Source organism: Durio zibethinus, chromosome 6, assembly GCF_047325235.1.
Source record: "Durio zibethinus cultivar Kanyao isolate XHJ-2024 chromosome 6, ASM4732523v1, whole genome shotgun sequence".
In the NCBI taxonomy this organism is placed as follows: Eukaryota; Viridiplantae; Streptophyta; class Magnoliopsida; order Malvales; family Malvaceae; genus Durio; species Durio zibethinus.
Window position 1 is genome coordinate 9111959 of NC_143167.1, and position 22170 is coordinate 9134128.

Genomic DNA, 22170 nt, shown 5'->3' on the forward strand with positions numbered 1-22170 from the left:
TCAATGAGTGAATGGACATGGGAGATTCTATGGGGCTCTGGTGGGACTTAAATCCCGCTAGACGCAAAAGCTGACATGGAAGTGGTACCATTCAGTTCTTTTGGCTGTAATTAAACAGATAACAACATTGCTGAAGCTGCAACCCACATCCTAATTAACTCAAACTGAAACAAAAAGAATCAATATGATTATACCTGGCTAACAGCTATGGAGAGAATTGCCATTAACCCATTAGATCTAAAGTTTTAGAAAAAGCTGTCATTCTATCAGTAATTGTTATAACAGCTTTGGCGAGAATAGCCATTCCCAACTAGATCATTTGTTTCAAAACCAGCTGAAAGTGACAGGATACCCACGGGGTTCATGGGTAGTAAGAGAGCTGAAATCATTCAACGAACAAAACTCATTACTAAAATAACAGTCTTGTATAGAACATGCACTGGATAATGACTGATGAAGAGAGTATGGTATCATCTTTTCTCCGACAAACAAAAATAACAACAGTTTTTACCTTAGACGCTTCTTGACTTCAGTATCGTCTTGTTGTTCGGTGCATTTAAGTGTCTAACTACAGAATTATTATGTTAGCCTGCCCATTTCTGTGTCTTCATATCAAGTCACCATCTCTATGCACATCTTAGCTGCCTCGTATTTCCATTAGAGGTTGCTGGATTGCTATCGCTGCTGAATATTGAGTATAATGCAGTTTTCATAGCATCCAAAAACTCTTTCATACGTCTGTCAATATATATTTACCTGCAAAATGAAACAATAGAAAATTTCAAAATTAACATAGGATAAAAAGTTTAGGTTTTGATGCACAAAAATGTAGAACAGCGACTTGCTGTCAAGATATTAGGGAAATCTTTTGCAATCCCTACCAAAGACAAGAACTCCAAAAAATTTATGGTCAATACAAAATTCTTGGTTTGTTTTACATTTCCAAGCAAATAATTAGATACTCACATGTTTGTGGCCTGAAGGATTATATTATTTCATCAAAACCTTTATGAATAACATAACATAGATGTTTGTAGCGAAAGAAAATGGCATAAAGATAAGAGAGAATTTCTTTTATAACACATCCACATATATAATTGCATTGACAACTGATACACAAACCAATTACAAATGCAACATAACTTTGATCCTCTGAATCAATTATGCAGAGAGAGAACCAGAAATGAATGTAAAGTCTATAGAGTCCAAATAATGTGAGTTGAATCAAAGATGTGGAATGACCAATGCAAAGTAAATGACGCATGCTTAAATGAAAACATGCCTTGCCAAAGGATATTGCCATGCATCTGAATCTATAAATTAGGATAGATGCATGCAGAGAGAAAGAATATAAATTTGGAGACACACGCGGAAGGAATTCAGGGTACAAAGCCTATGCAAGTTCTGCTACCTATTAATCTAAAGTTCTTTTCCTATCCTAACTTTAATAACCTTTAGGCTTAAAGAGCACACTTACTTTGTTTAAACCCCAAATTGCCTTTCTGATAAGGCTACTTCAGCTTGCAGCACTATAATTGCTTTGGTCCTTCCTTGCTACCATAGATCTCTGATTTCTCACTGATGAAGTCCATGCCTTCTTTGGATTCTTTATCAGATTCACCATTCTCCAATTTGATCTTTCCCTGAAAAACATTTGGCTTTGCTTCTTCTGGACTTATTTGCCTAATAGGCAGCAGATAGGAAGATGCTTCACAGGGCTTCATGCTCTCTGCTTCCAGGATAGATTCAGCCCCATGGTTAGTGTTCAATGTGTGAACGTCTCCAGGTCTTTGAACATTGGTGATCCCAGTTATTAATTCCTCTTCACCTTTTTTAATGGAAGTAACAAACTCAATTTGAGCAGCCAGGACCTCCCTCTCAACTTTCACATTCTGAGGGTTTATGCGGAGACAAGTGGTGACATGTTCAGATGCTTTATTTTCTGTTTTTGTCAGGTTTTCCACCTCATTAGCTGCTTTTCTACTGATGTTACCAGATCCTGTAGCAATTTTCTTTGAAGTGAGATCCAATGTAGTAAATGGAGCTTCATTTAATGTTTCATCTCCTTCACTTTCTTTCTTTTCAAGGGCTTCATTCTTTCTGCTAATGTTCTGTTGACTAACGTCAATTGCCTCACTGTTGATGTCAACATCTATTTGTGTGGTCTTTAATTCATCATAGCGAACATGAGACTTCATATGTGCCTCTAGCGTCCCCACATCTTTGCCAAATTCCCTACTGAAAGTCCTATTGGTTCTTATTCTTTTAGCTTTAGGCATAAGTCTTTTCCTTGAACCCTTTGGCTCTTTTGCTAATTCAGCAATGCTGATCTTTAAGAAATCATCTTCCACAGCTTTTCCACTTTCTTTAATGCTACTGTTGTCTGATACCATGCTCCAGAACTCAGAATGAGACTTCACTACAGCTGCTTCTGCTTTAAACTCTGTGCTAACTTCTTTAGGAGCTTCAGAAAAGAAATTAGATTCATCTTCTTCAGGACTTGCCTCACCAGGTTCTTCCTTGTCACTGACTTTATTATTTACTATTTCACCAACTTTCGTTGGAATCACATCCACATTAGAGGCTAAACCCTCCATAATAACTTCAGTGTCCTTCCTCCATCCTTTTGAACTTGTCCTTTTGCCCTCTTTCTTTGCTTCTCTTTTCAGCTTGGACTCTGAACTCTTTGTCATTGTTTTTGCACCACTAACATTTCTTGAGTACTCTTTCATCACAGCTTCTCTAACATTACCAGTATCCAGTCCATCAGCCTTTCTAGCAGAATAGGGTTTGCTTTTCAACTTGAAATTGTCAGTTGGCATTACCTCAAGTTCAAACCGTTCTTTCCTCAAGTCCAACGCCTCCTTGTCACCATCTTCATACAGAATCCTATGCAGCCTATTCTTCTTATCAAAAGCTATAATGCATCCTGTGAACCATCTGCGTGAACCTGACCAGTAAACCTTGACTCTCTTGCCAACTACAAATTCATTGTCATTCTCCTCCAGATTAACCATGCGGAAAGCAGGAACCTCTTTCCTTGGACGAAGCCTGGACACACTTGTCTGTGGAGATAACAAATATGCACAAACTATTTCTCTGTCTGCACCCCTCTTTCTGTTCATTGGAGTGTTTATGTTCTTGTTGTCCTCCTCCTGCACGGTGTCTACCTCTATCTGTCCATTGCCAATAGGAACCTCTTCACCAGTCTGACTCTCCTTTGGCTTAGAATACTCTGCCTTGGACTTCCCTTTCATAGTTATCATTTCTGTACCTTCTTTTCCCTCATCATTGTCAATACAATTTCCTAACAAGCTTTCTTTTGCCCTGTATCTAATGCTGTTAGATCTCCTACTAACTTTCCTCATAATTTCTTTTGGCAGACTCCCTATAATTAGGTCATCATCCTTGGCTATCTCATATGGTTTGAATCTGCCTGTGGTTCCCCTAGAATACACAAGTCCATATATCTTTCTATTGGCCCTTTTTGCTACCTTATCAGCCATCTTGAAAACAGAATATCAAGCCTGAAAACTTACATAATTGAAGTGTTGTCAATATATAATCAGAAGGGAAAACAGAAGGTAGATAAAGAGTGCAAAATAATTAACTTAAAAGATAGCACCAAGTCATAGTAACACAGAACATGTTGAAACTCTAATCTGGTGATGGAATCCTTGATCTCATCCACAACCATAAATGCCTATTTGAGTTATTAGTTTGCAAGAACTTCTCCTCAACCCACAATTTGCATGACTTGGAATTCTGGAATATTGTCAATCAGATTACAATTGTTCCTAGTAAAATGCAAAATTGTCCAAGCCCTTAAGAAAATTACTGAAAGTAAAAGTTCGTTCCTTAATAGAGCCTTGTACAACTCATGAGGAACCAGCTACCATCCATAACTAACACAACAGAAAGTGAAAACCATTGAACTACACAGCATCTATTTTTCTCAACCCCATAGATGAAGAAAGGACCCTAGGTATAATGGGCTAAATAATGTTTTAGTGGCTACAAGTAAAATGGCTGCAGAGAGGACCTAAATTATTAGGGATGCCCCTTGATCTAAACATTTTCCAAAAAAAAGATTTTCTAAGTGTTTATATTAAATTATACATGTTAATTGGAGATATATTGCATTGCTGATATTCTCAGAGGTTTAAAATGGATGAAATGGAATTGTTTTAGGCCAGTGGAGAGCAGCTTCCAGCAAAAATCTTAAAAGAAGCAAGGGAAAATATTTTGGAATGCTCATAATTTAGATGGTTGAGTATTGAAATGACCACATGTTGAAAAGAAATTAAGCAATTTGTATTAAACTTGAAATGATTCAAGAATATGCTATGTTTGGATGCAATTGAGAGTGGATTTTGATTTTATGTTTTATTTAAATTGTGAGAATGAAATGGACACAATATGCACAAATTAGCTAAGAATCAATATGCTTATACATTTGACAGGGCATAGGAGATAAATTTCAAATTCTCAAATATAAATTTTAAATTCTCAAATACCTATAGATATTTCAAAATTCACCCCTAAAATAGGCATCCAACAAAATCAATGAATTCGAGAATAACCATGAAGGCACATTTACATGTGCTTTATCACACAATTTATACTAAATTTGAAAACCAAATCCTTTCTCTTAAATCCAAGTTTCCAAATGCAAACTAAAACTCAAGACAAAACATAGTATGTGGTGTCATCACCTAGTTCATTAAAATTACAACCATCTAACTCCATGGTTTCCAATAAGCTGGACTGATTCTCTGAAGTTTGTGGGACGAGAACACACCGGTTAAGCAGGTCGAAACAGAGAAACAAAAGCAGCTACATCAGGTATTTTCAAGTATAAAGTTCTTACATTTTCTCGGTTTAATGGAACTCTGAAGGTCAAATAGTCACCATGACCATACTAAATGGTTAGAGAAAAGGTTTGTCAAATTGCATTGTGCGTAACTAGCCCATTATTCTCTTCAACTCTCTAAACCCTATTGTGCATGGCATTGAAGTTTTGAAATGAATTTGCAGGATGCCAGTTGGAAGCTTGTGTCGGTTGACAGTTACTATTTTGAATGCGTAAAATTACTTGTGCAATAACAATTGAGTTGAAAGAATATAACTTGAAACTTTTTCCTTTGGCATGTGGTAAGAAAGATCCTATTTTTTTAAGAGAAAATTAAAGAATGAGCTTGATCATGAAACATATCTAAACTTTATTTATTTATCTATTTTCACATCAGAAGAACCTGTATCATCAGAATTGATGACTAAAACTCAACAACACACAGAGCTAACTCATGTACAATGACGAGAACTAAGACAAGTAGAGTGAAACTAAAGCAGTTCAAACAAGGCATTTTTTGCTAATTCTTTTGAAGCAATAGTAACTTTAGAGAGGAATAGGAGAATGATAAACAAATATATAAGAGACAAATAAGCAAGGACCAGAAGACTGATACTGAAAACCCCAGATTCATCGGATAAGAAAGCTGGAAAACAACATTTACATCCTAACTCGTGACAAAAACCTTGTTAAGAGGAACTTGAATAAAACGAGTTGAACACATTCAAGACTGGCTTGAAACCAACATTACCAAAAAGTTGAATCCTCAAGTCAAAAAACCCCCAATGGCCAAAATTTCATCATGATTAAAGCTTAGAAAAAAATAAAACCCCTTCATATAGGAAAAACCTGACTATAGTCAAATGGTGATCAGATAATTCTATAGCATAAAGAAGGTAAAAACTAGGTTATTTTCAAGGGAATTATTAAGATGAATTGTTATTACTGTATTTCTTTCAGGAATTTTGAAGTTCTGGGATACTAGAATTGCATGGAAGAGGAATTTCACAGAAATTCATATAAAGACTCAGCCTTGGGCCACAAATAAAAAAAACCAAACGCTCATTTACAAAAGAACTCCAATACAAAGAATTCATACAATTGATTGAACACCATAACCTATACCTAGATTAAAAAGTAATACTTTAAAAATTGAAAACTTTTACATGCAAAATGAAGAAATAAAAAGGGAGGAAAAAAGAGTCAAGGCAGCTAACCTTGAATGCAGCCACAGAAACTTTGGTTTTGCAAACTTAGAAAACCCAAATGCTTTCTCAACTGAGACCCTCAAAAATGTGATACTGAAAAGCCTCTTTATTTTTATACAGTGAAAAACAAAAATACCCAAAAGACCAAAAATGCTTCTTGGAAACCAAAAAAAAAAAAAAGGGAAAAGACAGGACAAGCCTGAGTGCCTGAGTGTCAGTTTAAGTAAAGATACAATGTGCCAGGTGAGACTTGGATTTTGGTGGTAAGCTACAAGTATTGTATCCTTGTTGGGCTCCTATAATGTTACCTTTGGCTAGGCACACTCAAGGGCCATGTCAGCTTTGAAAAGTGGCGGGAATGCTGTTGGGTTTGACACGTGGCTAGCTGTGTTGGGCTTTTCTGTTTAACTTGCAACGCAGCAGTAATCTCAGTTTCTAGAAATAAAATACAGCTTTTCCATTATAATGATTTTATGTAAAGAAGATGGCCTTTAAACACTCTTTTCTATTTTCTATTATTTCGTTTCTTGTTCCTAGACTATGTTTGCTTCTACATTTTTTGAAGTCTGAGAAAGCATAAAAACAAAAATACAAAAAAATAATAATAAAGGGACAATTTCGTAACGAGAGCAAGCATTACAAATAAGAAAAAAATGATGCATTGGAAGAAACGGAGAGAAAGACAGGACGGGTTCTTTAGTAACGAGAGGAAGAATTGTAAATAAGTAGAAAGAATGTACTCGAAGACGACGAAGAAAAAAACTAGAGTAGTTTTAAAGTATTAAATGTAGTGATAAGCGGTGATTGACGATGAAATAAGGTTGAGAAAAGAAGAGAATCAAGTTAAGAAGGAAACTTGAAGGAGAGAATTGTAGAGAGTTTTGAAAGAAAATTGTGAGAAATTTGTCTATAAGTATCATTTGTCTAAGTACCTTTTGTAGAATAATTATTAGTGAAGTAAATTTCGATCAAAGAATTTTCGGTAAAAATGTTGGTCGATGAAGGTGTCGATGATGTTCCTTAAAGAAATGTTTATGTGAACAACTATTCTCTAAGGATGGTGTTCTATGAAAGAGTTATTTCGTGAATAATTGTGAAGAGAAATGTATCATTATATAAAGTAATAACAATGAAGTTTTAAAATTTTTAATTCTTTAAAGTTAAAATCAATTAACAAAATCATACAAACACATTATATATAGGTTTTGACCAAGGATGATTACCTTTAATGCCGACTTTGATTTACTCTAAGGTAGTGATCACCCAAATTCTCTTGCAAACCAAAAGTTGTCTAAACATACTGCCTTTAATGGTGATTCACACGAATTCTTATAAAAAAACTTTTTCTAAGGATGGGAGGAACACAAACTATACTCTAGCTAATGAGTATTTCAAAAAATCCTTTTGTCTTATCTCTCAAGTTTGTTTTCTTTGAGTTGCTCTTAGCTTATTTTTTGCATCTAGCATGTTATAAGAAGGGTAACGTGTATTCCTTTTGAAGATGAGAGTTTGGACAACTTATATTTGTGCATAAGTTGCGTTATTCATAATTAGCCATTATGCTAGCCAAATGTATATAACAAGGAGACATTATGTCTATTATTTTATTTTTTGTATCTTTGGGTTTAATTCACACCAAATTAAATTCAACTTAATTTGTCTCAATTTTGATCTTTCACAATTGTTCTATTGTGTTTGACTCATTTGATTTCTTAGCATATTGATAATAAACATAAGCATTGTAATATTTTGTATTTGACTTAGATGAATTAAACTTTTTGACTCTATCACTAATTCTTTAATTAGTCAATCTATGTTTATAAATTATGATAAATACTAGCTATATTATCATGAACCCCAATTGCTAAAGAAAGTCAATATGACTTGACAATCTATCCGTGAATGGTCTTAATGAATAATTAATATCCTTTCATTATTAAGCATCTCGATTTGAAATTGAGTATGGTTTACTATCTACTCAATCTTGTCCAATCCTATTAAGTTTTATCCTTGACATTAACTCACAAATATGCTTTAAAACAATTCTAAACTTTTGTTTCACTTTGGCCCAGGGTTGAGAAAAAATCGAACAAACTGAAAATTGTTTCGAAATCATAGTGTTTGATTCAGTTCAGATCGACTTTTTTCTTATTTAGTTCGGATCAAATTCAGATATTAAATATGTATATTAAGTTTAGATCTGATTTCGGATCAAAATGTGAAAATTTGAAAAAACCTGAACCAAATTATATATATTTCTTGGTTTATATATATTTTAAATTTTTATAAAATAAAAATAATAATTATATATAAAAATCTACTTAAGTATATTAAAATTTTATATTTAAATAGTATATAAAAATAAAAAATTAAATTTTAAAAATTGACAAACCGAACTGAATCTAACTAGTAAAATTTAATTTGGTTCAATTTAGATCATATAAAGCTTTGGATTAGATTTTAAAAATTCATAATATTATGTAATATTTGAAAAAACCAAACTGAATTCGATCCAATTCGAATCGTTATCTCGTTTACTTTGGTAAAATATTTTTCAAGTTAATTCAGTGAAGACTAATTGAGAAACTCTCTTGATCACATAAGATGATGAATCCTATCTTAATTACTTCATACATCTTCATACGTTTTATTTTATACATAACAATACTCGATTTGAGTAATTTTGGTCAGAACCATAAGTAAAGAAAAGTTAAAGTATAAAATTTATCACATAAGATCATAAGTAATTTCAAGTCAAATGATCACTTATATAACTATCACATGATAATGTAGATATAGACACTATATGAACTACCAAATAACATTCTTATTTCGGGTGATGTTCAGTGAACTTGTTCTTATAACAAACACCTATATGTTAGCTTAAGTTTACCTAAACTTCAACCTATGAAAATGGTTGCTTACTTCATAAGCAAGAGTACAAGCATGTGCTAATCTCAACAACTTTTGTCGATATATTTTTATTGATAAAGCATCAACTAGGAACTATTTTAGAATATACAGCTTTTATGTAATGATGATATCATAATTACAATCTCATTATAATTCTTTTGTAAAGCTTGTTTTATATTCTTATGACATCATGTAAGCACCAACAACCAAATATATCCATATAAGCTTAATAATAAAACAATCAAGACCTTTATTAGATATCAAATACCAAAGTATCATAAATATGAGAATATTTTAATTAAAAAATGATTTGACTTGAAGGGCAAATACCAATAAGTTATTCTATGAAATAATTATCCATGAATAGTTATTCTATGAAAGAGTTATTCCATAAACAACTGTTCTATAAGAGAATTGTTTTGTGAACAACTTTAAAGAAATTGTTTTATGAAAAGTTGTTCCATGAAAGAGCAATTTCATAAATAGCTTTTTCATGAAACAATCTTGTTATATGTTTAGAGTTGTTCAATGAAAGAGCTATTTCGTAAAACAATCTTGTTATATGTTCTGACTTAACCTCAATTTTAGCACTTTTAGAAAATTTTAAAGAATAAAATCGAGTATCTACATTTTGTTCCATGAATGAGAATTTTTAATATAAGAAATTCTCATACACTAGTAAAATGAAAGAGTAAAATAATATATGACAATAAATAAGATATGCTTGTTCTTATAATTTAAAGATGAATAATGAAAATCTTTTTAAAAATGTAAGTTAGAGTAGCGTTACCATGCATAAAAAATTATATATATATATTTTTGTGGCTACACATATGAATGTTTCTTATGAAGCATTTCTTAGAAAAAATACATATAAAAGTCTAAAAAATCACGATTTTAAATAGTAAAAAATATTCTTGAAACTATATGGAAAAACACTTATTGAAACAAGATGTAGGTACATTGTAAAATTTTTTACTATATTTAGGAAAGTGTATGAGAAGTGACTTTTAACTGCATACATAATTTTTTTTTATTTTTTAGGTAAATTGTTTTGTTAAGAAATGTTTTTTGGCAATCACTTTTTAAATTGTAAAAAACATTTTTTTTTACTTTGTAGTGATGCAAGAGATATACTTTTCAAAAATTATGAGTGAAAAATGATAATTTTTAAAAATCATCATTTAAATCTAGAAATCATTTCATTAGAAATGTTTCCTAAAAAATACACATGAATATTTCAATTGTTAAATTCTTAATAAAGAGTAGCATTTTTAAAAAAAAAATCACATTAGAAGTATTTATTGAGATATTATGAGAATAAACAAAAGAACACTTAAAAAAAAAAAAGAGAATTGCTTCTTTAAGTAGTTTTGAAAACACCATATTAGGATAATTCATGAAAAACTTATAATGATAAGAACTTTTTGAGTAATATATGAGATGCTCTTCTCAAAAAATACTTCTTAATATGAAACATAATCATTGGCTAGGCGTTTCTTAGACGAATAATGGCAAAAATCACTTTTTATGATGTTGTGTGAGAATATAAAGGAAGTAATTCTTGAAAAATGACCATAGAAGACATCTTAAGTTGTTGAACAACAAGCATTTTTAAAAAATGTTTTTTAAAGTAACACAAGAAATGCACTTTTCAAAAAAATCTTTAAGTGACATGCAAGTATAAGTTAAATGTTTCTTAGTATAATAATAAGATATTTCTCGAGATGTTGCATAAAAAGTTTTTCACAATAAAAAGTATGCAAAAGATCTCAATTGTCAATTATTTTTCTTTCAGAAGAATTTGTATATAAAAGTAAAGTAATAATAATAAAAAAAGTAAAGTAAAAGACTTAAATGGTCATTTCTTTTAAGAACTTGTATATAAGAAAATGTAGTAATAGAAAATACTATAGCAATGAATTTTATTTTGAGAAGAACTTGTATATAATGATAACAAATAACTTTCTATTTTCACAATAAAGTGATAAAAAACTTAAGGGATCATAACATTTAACTTTTTTTTTTTTTTAGGAAGAGCTTATAAACGAGAATGATGTAAGACTACAAAAATTTATTTCCTTTAAAAATATTTTATATGTGATAAGGATGAAAATGGTGCAACACCACAATAATTGATTTTTTCATTGGAAAAACTTGTATGTAAACAAAATAAAAATAGTAAGAATCAATGCATTTCGCTTCTTTTTGAAAGATTTTCATGTATGAAAACTTTTCAAGTTAGGATATTAACTATTTATTCCCATTTGTATAATCAGATGAATGCACTTTTACACTTTTACTCTATCATGTTGTAAAGGGTTTTAAGCATTTCATATGTACATTATTTTCATAGTACTGTGAAATTTTTAACTTATGAAAATATGTAATATAATAATATGTATATGATGTAATATTTATGGGATTTTTCAACTTTGATATTTGCAGAGTCTTAAAAGTATTAGTGTTTCATTATAATTACAATATCTCATCCTATGAGTTAGTTAAAGTGTGTATTAGTAACACTAATATAGTTATGTGCTCAATAAAGGAGAACTCTCCACTTCATATTAAGGAGATAATTTCTGAACCCGATACAAAATAGATATTCAATCCAAAAAAGAGTGGTGAAGTTGCAACAAAAAAGATAAAGAGAAATGATTTCTATCAAAATATAAATTATGGTCAAGAAAGAAATAATAAAGTTGTAGCCAATGAAGGTATCTCAATTTATAAACAAGAGATAATTCATGGGTTGGTATTAAGGGAGCTTACTTGATAGCAAGTATAAACAACAAAATTACGCCCAAAGAATAAGCAATATAGTTGTGCATAAACAAGATTTTCTATTTATAAAAAAGAAATAATTCTCAACTTTATACTAAAAAAGTTTATTTGATAGCAAGTATCAATAATAAAATAATGACAAAAAAAGTGTGATAAAGTTGCAGCTAAGGAGTGATTCTAAAGTTCATATTAGGGAGGTAAATTCTCAACCAAAAAAAAAAAAAAACATCAAACTCCATTATGTAGTAAAGAGATAATTTTTTTTTTTAATTTAGTACCAAAGAGATTAATTTAATTCAAAGTATGAACTATTAAATTGTAGCTAATAAAAGTGGATTTAACACAACGACCATATTGATTATCAACTTTGTATCTCAATTTGATTTTGAAAATTAGTCTCATGTCAAATTAAAGAGAATTCTTAACCCGAATTAAGGTGATGGCTTTTTTTTTTTTAATTATAGAAAAGAAAACCTTTCATCACTTATGCAAATTTGGCAAAGAAGCATGTATTAATGCATGCTAACATATCATTTTTCTAATGTTACTTTTATTACTTAATTGAAATCTCAAACATGTATGCATTAAATAAGAATAGTAAATAAATACTTAGTTGAAAATGATAAAAGGTAAAGATTAAAATTTTGTAACTTATTAAACTTGTATAATGAAAGAATAAACATTCTAACCGAATTATTGTTTAAGTTCTATTGCTCCACCACCGAGTATTTTTGTGGCATTAGGATTTTCCATATATATCAAGTTGCTCATGTCGTTCGGTAATGCAAATGTATTTGGTAAAGTTTTACTCAATGCAATTGTTTTTTCTTAACAAAGTTGTCTAAATGCAAAAAGGTTTTTAGTTATAAAGGAAGTGTTGTAAACAAGCAAAAAAAAAAAAAATACCGAAAAACAATGTAGTGGAAGACTAGAGCAATCCTTAAAGTATTAAATGCAGTGGCAAGTGGTAATAGACGGTGAAAAAAAACTAAGAAGAGAAAAGAATAAGGTTGAAAATGAAACTTGAAAGAAAGAATTGTAGAGAGATTTTTTAGAGAGAAAATTGTAAGAAATCTGCCCAAAAGTCTAAAAGTCCCAAAATGAATTGTGCTAGCTCCTATGTAAATCTTCAAAATAGGAGTTACATAATATGTGTAGCAATGACAATGAGTAAGGTCGAAATGAGTTTTTGCTCATGCCAGCTTCATAAAATTTATATCCAACTTTGACCCTACACCAAAACATTATTTTTTCATACATGACCTGACCCACATATGTATATAATTACAACTAACCTGACTCGAAATTAATTTAATAATTTTAATTTAGTATAATACTCATAAAATATTATTTTTAATATAAATTATATCTCAATTAGATACAAATATAGCATTTTTATTAAGTTAATACTTAATTAAAATATTAAATAATAATATTATTAATATAACACATATATAAATATAAAATTAAATAACTAATAAAAATATTATATATATACTAGGTTAGGTCAAGGTGGATTTACTTAAAATCCAATTCTAATTTGACCCGACTTAAAAAAAATTTGACTTGAAACTTGATTTAAAAAAAAATTGAGCCTATAAGGTTGGGTTAGGTTGAAACTCGATGGGTTCATGTATGTTTGCCATCCTAAATATGTATGTTAAGTAGGTATAATGATAGAAATTGACAATTACAAAGGTTTTAATGCTTTGTTTAATGAGAGTTTAGCATTTGGTAATAGTGAATAGTGAACATAAAAGTTCACTGTTTGTTGTGAAAGAAGAAGAGAAACACTCATATTTTAAGAAAAAGTTAAGATGAGATTTCTTAACTGTTTTTATATTTGATCCATTAAGTCAAGCTATCTAGAACATCCTAATAGTGAAGTTAGCCCAAGAACTGTATCATATTTTGAGTTATTTTTTTTTATTTCAATCGATGATGTAACATTCGGTGAAGTGTATTTTGTAAAATAATTTTTAGTGAAACAACTTTTGATGAAACAACTTTCAGTAAAGGTGTTATTTGATGAATGTGTCAGATGATGTTCCTTGAAAAAGTGTTTCAATGAACAATTGTTCTATGAAGATGGTATTCCATGAAGGAATTGTTCCATGAACAACTATTCCATGAAATAGTTGTTCTATGAACAACTATTCGATGAAGAGTTGTTATATGAAATTAAAGTTGTTTTGAAAACAACTATACTATGAAAGAATTGTTCCATGAACAATTATTATGAGAAATAGTGGTTATGTGAAAAGCTATTTCATGAAAGAGATATTCCGTGTACATTTGTTCTATGAAACAATTTTGTTATTTGTTTTGACTTAACTTTAATTTTTGTAGTTTTAAAGAAACTTAAAAAAAAAAATATTAGTAATTAAAATCAAATATCTACATAAATAAAAAAAAATAAAAATTTGGCGAGTGGACAAAAAAACATCTATTTATCCATATGCTCTTTTTATTGGATTTCTTGTTTTAGTTTTTCAATATCTAGTAAATTAACATAGAGTACAAATTAATGGATATACAAAAGAAAGCAATTACATACAAAAATATAAATAATCTAGGCAATTCTAATAAGATTTATTATTTTTTTAGAAGTTACTTCACATATTTTAAAAAACAGAATATGAAAATTATATACGAAATTCATACTTACAAATAGCAATAGCAAAAATTAATAATTAGTAAGTAATAAAATTTTGATATTAATTATTTGAGTAAATAGCACTTGTAGTCTTTATATTTCGAGCGGCATATTATTTTTATCTTTATATTTTTAAATGTCACCACATATTAATACTTATATTTTCAATATTATAATGAAATGATTCATCTATCAATACTTTCATTAATTTTGACACTAGTGTTCATTGTGAGTTGTCACATATGTTTGTAACATAGCAAATATGTGCTTATGTGCACAAAAACTTGATTACTTAGATTTTTCTTTTCTTTTTTTTTTTTTGTCTTTTCTCTTTTTGGTTGATCAGAAGTCATTTGAAGGGTTAAATCTAGCCTAATTGATGCTTTGACGACAACTATAGCTAAATCGACCTTATAACTATTGGCTTGATGAGGTAGAAAAGAAATTGAGCTTCACGTTATTTATGAAGCCTAAGCCCTTTAACTTGTCAAATTGGTAGTTAAATGAGTTGATCGGACTCCAAGTTGATTGGGCTAAATCTTACTTTTTATTTTGGTTGACAAATCATTGATTTGCAATAGGAGAAAATGGAAAAAAAAAAAAAGTAGACAAAAATTAAAAAATAAAAGGGAAAGTTTTTAATAAAATTTTATAATTAAAATAAATAAATTTTAATTTTTTGTAACTTTTTATTTTTTTGAAAATATAATATAAATTTTAAAATTTAAAATTAAATAAAGTTCAAATAAATATGTAATATAGATATTAATAGATAACATACAAATGTCATCAACTAAGAGAAAGACTTACATGAAATTTTTTAATTGAAATATGTGAATTTTTTTATTAAGTCGATTAAAGAAAAGTTAAAATTAAAAATTAAAATTGATAAATTAAAATTTTTTATTATATAGATTAAGAATGTAAAATTTTTAAAAATTTTAATAAATTTTTTATCATTAAATAAACATCGATCAAATATAATAATTATAAAAGATATTTTCAATTATATTTTTAAAAATATTATTAATTTTTTTATTAAATTTTATCGATTTATTGATTTAAATTTTTTATTAAAATTTATATTAGATTATCTTTAATAAAAAATTTTATCTAAAATATTTCATACAAGTTCTCTGTCAACTAAAACTTAACATCAGAAATATTAAAAAAAAAATCAGTTTATTACCGTATTAAAAGTATAGAAAGCAACAAATGACTTAATAAAATAAAATATACGGATCAAGGTGGTATATGACAACTATAAATGCTATTTATTCTATTTGTAAGTGATCACTCACATTATCGGACATTTTAACATTTTCCTTTTTATCATTTCTTTTTTTTTTTTTTTTTTGGTCTTTAAAGCTTTCGTTAATAAGAAAAATGAAAAGAGATGAACATGAAAAAAATTATTAAAATACCAACAAAAAGAATAATAATTAAAAATAAAGATTCATAACTATTTTTTTAAAATTTAAAAATAGATGAATCATATAAATTATGAATTTGAAGTAATCTTAATTAATAATTATCAATAAAATTTAAATTTAAAATTTTTTCATCAGTAAAAATAAATTTTAATTAATTAAACTAATCAGTTATCCGTAATTTATAATCATTTTCATAATTTATAACTTAATTATTAAATTAACAAAATTTTTTCTCTCATTATTACCAAGTAAAGCTTCACACTTCAACTCAACTTCCAACTCCGGAGGAATGTATGACAGTTGACCAAAAAACCGACCAATGCCAACCACTTACATCCCATTAGTTTCCCGCCTGCTTTTGAGGACTAACAGCTCGGATTGAATATTAAGAAAGGATTGTGATTTCTTGGAAAGATATTCGTATCAGCATACTGCAATATACAGGTAACTGCTTGTTTTAGGCTTTTGCTGGTGTTATGGGTAATTTTCTAAGCTTTGCTACATATGGGGTTTCCAATTCCTATAGGTTTCTCACAGTTTTAGGGCCTTTAGGTAGTTTTCAAAATCTGATGCATATGGGCTTCTATATTTTTTTTTTTTTTAAGATTTTGTTGTTTGAACTTATGGGTTCCTCCTGAAATTTTGATTTCTATGTGCATTTATTCGTTTTGACTTCGAGTCATGGTTTCTAAAGTTTTCAACTTTCCCATTCCTTCCAGGTTGTTTGGTGGTTTACAAGCCGTGAAGAACCTAGTTATCAGCTTTTTTCCAGTTTGATTTGTGAGCTTTTCTGACATGAATTAATTAAATCATTTGATGTATAAGTTTTTCACCCCATAATCTGTTAGAGATTTCAGGTTGAATCATAAAAATTCTTGGGTTTCTTGGATTTTTATTTAATAATTATATAACGTGGATATAGTAATTTTTCTATTCTGGAATATTAGGTCCTTCTGGAGCCATGTTGCTTGTAAGCACTAAAACCTTCCTTAGGCCCATTGCACCTCAGGTCTTTTCTTCATTGTAATGGAGTTGAGAGATGATAAACTTGTTGTAGTTCAGCAGTTTTCATTCTTTTCTGTCATGAATGGTTGATGATTACAAGGTTCCATTTCATACAGAACTCTTACTAAGGAGTTGTAAAATTATGAATTTAACTAGGAAACTCGTAATTTGGTTATCAATGATTCCAGGATTCTGAGCCATGTGAAAGGTCAGCCTTCAGGAGAAGTTCTTGTCACTTAAATAAGCATTTATAGTTGTGGATGAGATCAAGACTATGATTTCTAGATTAGAGTTTGAACACGTTACTCGTTACTATGAGTTGGGAGTCAGGACTATCTTCTAACCATTCCATTATCTCATAGTCTTGCCTTTCCTTCTGTGTTTCTTTTTAAATCTCGACAATGTGAATTGTACAAGTTTTCAAGTTTCTACTTCTCAGGGTGGCTGATAAGGTCTTAGCATGAGAGACCGATAAGAAGATTTATGTGCTTGTGCATTCTAGGGAAACTACTAGAGATGCCACCAAATGACAAACCAAGGATAATTACCAGAGTATGGGTAGTCTGTCAAAAGAAACGATGAGAAAGGTTGTCAGAGAGAGATGTAAGGGAGGTAATACAGAGGAAAAGAAAGCTTGTCAGAAAAATTTATTAAGAATATTGAGGGAGAAGAAAGTACAGAACAGATAACCATGAAATAGAAGTGCAAGGTAGGGTATTCTAAGCAGAAGTGGAGTCAGTCTGGTAAAGGGGTCCCTTTTGGCAAAGGACAGATAAAGGAAGACATTGCAAAAGAGGACAACAAGAACATAAACACTCCAATGAGGAGATAGATGGGTAAAGATGGAGGAACGTTTTGTGCATATTTGTTATCTCTGAAGAAAAATTTATCCAGGCTTCATGCTAGGAACGAATTTCCTGATTCCCCCATGGTTGATCTTGAGGAGAATCACAATGACAATATAATTGGCAATGAATGTCAAGGTCTATTGATCAGGCTGTTGCATATTTTTAACAGGAAGCATACCTTTTGACAACAAGAATGGTTCCATAGCATTTTGTATGCAGAGGGTGACAAAGTGGTGTTGGACTTGAGGAATGAACAGTTTCAGCTTGAGGTAAGGGTAACTGAGGGTTGCAAGTTGAAAACTGAACTCTCTTCTAAAAGATAGGTTGGAAGTTTAGATATTGGCAAGGTTAGAGAATATGTGATGAAAGAGAACTGAAGAAATGTTAGTTGTGCAGCAGCGGCAAAGAGTTCAGAGTCAAACCAGAAATAAGATGCAAAGACAAAGGGCAAAAGGATAAGCTCTTGAAAAAATAACAAAGAAACTGAAATGTGAAGTTACCATGGAAGACTTGGCCTCACATGTGGATGTGATCCCATAGAAAGTTGGTGAAGTAGTAATTAAAGAGTCCATTGACATGGAAGAACCCAGTGAGAATATCAGCAATGGCATATATCTCCAGTTAACATGTATAACTTAATATAAACACTTAAACATTCATAGCCCATTGTACCTACGGTCCTTTGTTCACTGCCATAGGGTTGAGAAAATAGACCACTGTGTGGTTCAATGGTTTTTAATTTCCTTCTTGTCAGCAATGGATGGACATTGGTTCCTCATGAGTAATACAAGGCGCCATTTCAGAAAGAACTCTTACTTTCAACAATTGTCTTAAGGGGTTGCACAATTTTTGCATTTTATGAGGAACCCTTATAATTTGACTGACACAAATATTCAGAATTTCTAGTCATGCAGAAGGTCTGGGTTGAGGAGAAGTTCTTGGAACACTAACTTAAATAAGCATTTATGGTTGTGAATGAGATCAAGAGTTTGAACATGTTCTGTGTTGCTGTGAGTTGGGACTATCTTCTAAGTTCATTATTTTGCACTCTTGATTTTCTGCTGGTTTCCTTTCTGATTATGTCTTGAAAACACTTCAATTATGTAAGTTTTCAGGTGTGATATCCTATTTCTCAAGGTGGTTGATAAGATAGCGGAAAGGGCCAATAGAAAGATATATGGACTTGTGTATTATAGCGTAAGCAGTGACAGATGCAAACCATATGAGATAGCCAAGGATGATGACCAAATTATAAGGAGTCTGCCAAAAGAACAATGAGGAGGATTGTTAGTGGTGGATCTAAGGATATGTTTGGTACACAAGATTATAATAGGATAGGATAAGATGATTTTGTGAATAGAATTAGATTAAATAATGTTATCCTATCTTGTGTTTGATATGTGCAAGGACTAGATAGGATAATTTATTGATTGTTCAAAATTATCCTTTCTCAAAGTTTATACATTTTAAATTATTTATGTAAGTTTTAAGGGTATAATATGATATGTAAATTCAATCCCATGGATTAAAAATAATCCTTTCCTCTTTGGGAGGATTGAATCATCCTATACCAAGAGAATGATTAATCCTCCTAGTAATCCTATCTCTTTCTGTAGAAACAAACAAAACATAATATAGGATGATTATCATCCTATCCCATTCATCATCCTATGTACCAAACATGACCTAATAGTACTAGATACAGAGCAAAAGAAAGCTAGTCAGAACATTGTTTTGACAATGTTAACGGAAAAGAAAATACAAAAACATTAACTGTGAGAGGAAAGTCCAAGGCAAAGTGTTCAAATCCGAAGGAGAGTCAGACCGGTGAAGGGGTTCATTGGCAATGGACAAATAGAGGCAGAAACTGTGCAGAAAGAGTACAACAAGAAACTAAACACTTCAATGAAAAGAAATAGGGGTGGAGACAGTGAAATAGTTCATGCATCTTTATTATCTCCACAGAAAAGTTTGTCCAGGCTTCATCCATGGAAGGTAGTGTCTACTTGCTGCATGGTTGTCTGGAGGAGAATGACAATAAATTTGTAGTTGGAAAAAGAGTCAGGGTTTGCTGGTCAGGTTCATACTGGTTCACAGGATGCATAGCTTTTAACCACAAGAATAGTTCCATAGCATTTCTATGAAGATGGTGACAAAGAGGTGTTGGTCTTAAGAAAGAACGGTTTGAGCTTGAGGTAACACTAACTGACGGTTTCAAGTTCAAAACTAAACCCTATTCTGAAAAAAAAAGGTTGCGAGTTTAGATACTGGCAAGGTTAGAGAATATGTGATGAAAGAGAAAGAAAAAATGTTAGTCATGTAGCAGTGACAGAGTTTAGAGTCAAACCAAAAATAAGAAGCAAAGACAACGGGCAAAAGAATAAGCTCAGAAGTGACAAGAAAGACACTGAAGCTGCTATGGAAGACTTGGTCTCACATGTGGATGTGACCCCATAGAAAGTTAAGTAATAAGTCCATTGACATGGAAGAATCTGGTGGCAATTCCTGAAGAAGATGATGAATCTAATTTCTTTTTATAAGCCGCTAAAAAAGCCAATGAGGAGCTTGAAGTAGTGCGGTAGTGAAGTCTCATTCTGACTGCTGGAGTATGGGATCTGGCAACAGTGGCATTAAAGAAAGTGGGAACGCTGTGAAAGATGACTCCTTGAAGATTGGCATTGCTAAATTAGCAGATAGACTGAAGGATTGAAGGAAAAGCCTTATTCCAAGAGCTTCAAGAATGACGACCTGTAATTCTCTGAGCTGGAAAGATAGCAAAGGCGGGGTGAAGTAGGACACTGATATAGAAGCTCATATGCGTCATGATGAAGTAAAGACAACCAAACTGGATGTTGATTGCAACAGTGAAGATAACCATGAAACTTTATTATAAGAGAGTGGAGAGCATGAAGCTCTTGCAAATGAAGCTACTGAAGTTGATTGAGTGCCAAATGTAGTTGAAACTACCACATTTGTCTGATGCCGAAGAACAACTGATCCAGAAGCTGGCACTATTAGTGGAGATGCAGCTAATGAGGTAGGAAATATGATGAAATAGGGAATAAAATATATGAAGAAGAGGCTAGTACTTTTCTCTTTCTTTGATCACAAGGTGAAAGATGAATAAAGGAGCTGGCTGTACATGTGGAATTTGCTATTTAAATTGAAAAAGATTAAAAGGAACTAATAAGTGGGAGAACCATGTACTAAATAATGAGATTTGTTACGTGGAAGAACCTGGCTGTTTAAGTTCTCAAGAACATTATGAGTCTCTTTTTCTTTTTATTTTATGAAAATACCTAAAGAATCTACTACAAATTTTGAAACAGAAGTGATGAGGACATGCTAAAGAGGAGGAGGTGAAATTGTAGGAAGGAGCTGTTTCTTAGTGTCTTGATGGGAACAAGACTCTGGTTTATTAAAATCCCAAACAACAACAGGCAGGTGCAAAAGCAGTAACAATTTTGGAAACAAAGACAACCTTGTCAAATGGGCATAGATGGTTAACAAAAGGTGATTTTTTTTTTTTATTCAAGTGTGGTTGGCGATAGCTTAAATATAGTAATTCTTGCTTTATTTTTTTTGTTTTGGAATGAGGTTTTAGGTTGTTATCTTTTCTTGTAATATATTTATCTCAACGACAAGTTCATGGTTGTCTGCTGAGAATTCTGTCTCTCTCTTCCTTCCTCAAGAGTTAACCAGCTTGACTGTCTGAGTACCAAATCCATCTAGCGCAAGGTCCCATAGATTTCCCGGCCCTTTTTCTAGGTGTTCAAATGTTTGAATTTAGGCTCTTTGCTAGGTTTTCTGGCTCAAAATTTCCTTACTAAATTAGTATCATTCCCTAAAAACAAGCTTATGCTAAGGCTAAAGTAAGAGCTAGATCTTTGCCAACATTGGTGGATTATACTTGAAGCCATGTTAAGTACATTTCCATAGGGTAGAGTTGAGATTAGACTTGCTAAATTTGAAGGTATTAAGACTATTTAGTGAAGGTAATAGTAACTCAGTCCTAACTGTTAAAGCTGAAATTGCTCTACTGATGCTATACGGTTATATAAAATTAGCTTGTGTGATAGCATTGAGAGCATCTAGCTAAAGGTGGACCTGAATTAGGGCTTTCTACCATATATCCAAATTTTGAACTTAAATATGCATATCAGATATTTCAAAAAAAAAAAAAAATGCATATCAGATATCAAATCAGCAAAAACAATAAATTAATGAACCATACCTTCTGTTTACTAGAGAATCATAATTAATGAACCACATTGAACTTACAGGAAGATTTGAATTCAATAGAACAAAAGTATAGTGCTCTGATCTTCTTCACATCCATCACAATGTAATCATCCAATGGAAACCATTGTTATTTCTGAACCTGCAATCTAGGAATTTAACTGTCTAACATCTGATTAAATGCACTAATCAGTTCAGAAATTTGTAAAATCCTTTCTTTAAAAACTAA

The 22170-nt window shown here is 30.9% G+C and overlaps 1 protein-coding gene and 1 long non-coding RNA gene across 3 annotated transcripts; one reads left to right on the plus strand and one right to left on the minus strand.

The window, feature by feature from the left end:
- Window positions 1–231: 231 nt before the first annotated feature.
- LOC111285358 (uncharacterized) lies at window positions 232–6255 on the minus strand. Of its 2 annotated transcripts, none has more exons than XM_089762086.1 (3): window positions 6070–6255; window positions 1478–3534; window positions 232–756 (listed from the first exon to the last, which is right to left on the minus strand). In XM_089762086.1, exon 2 carries the CDS (start codon window positions 3504–3506, stop codon window positions 1530–1532), a length of 1977 nt encoding a protein of 658 aa, XP_089618212.1. In that variant the 5' UTR covers window positions 3507–3534; window positions 6070–6255; the 3' UTR covers window positions 232–756; window positions 1478–1529. The 2 variants fall into 2 exon arrangements, with proteins under 2 accessions (XP_089618212.1, XP_089618213.1); XM_089762087.1 differs by having other exon boundaries at window positions 1478–3527; window positions 6070–6178.
- Window positions 6256–16079: 9824 nt separating this feature from the next.
- LOC149518412 (uncharacterized) lies at window positions 16080–16782 on the plus strand. The gene is made up of 2 exons (XR_016342806.1): window positions 16080–16293; window positions 16569–16782. It is a non-coding gene; the product is annotated as an uncharacterized LOC149518412 (long non-coding RNA).
- The last annotated feature ends 5388 nt before the right edge of the window (window positions 16783–22170 follow it).

Excerpts from the sequence above, each read along its gene's own strand:
- LOC111285358 (XM_089762086.1), bottom strand. The coding sequence starts at position 3,506 with ATGGCTGATAAGGTAGCAAAAAGGGCCAATAGAAAGATATATGGACTT.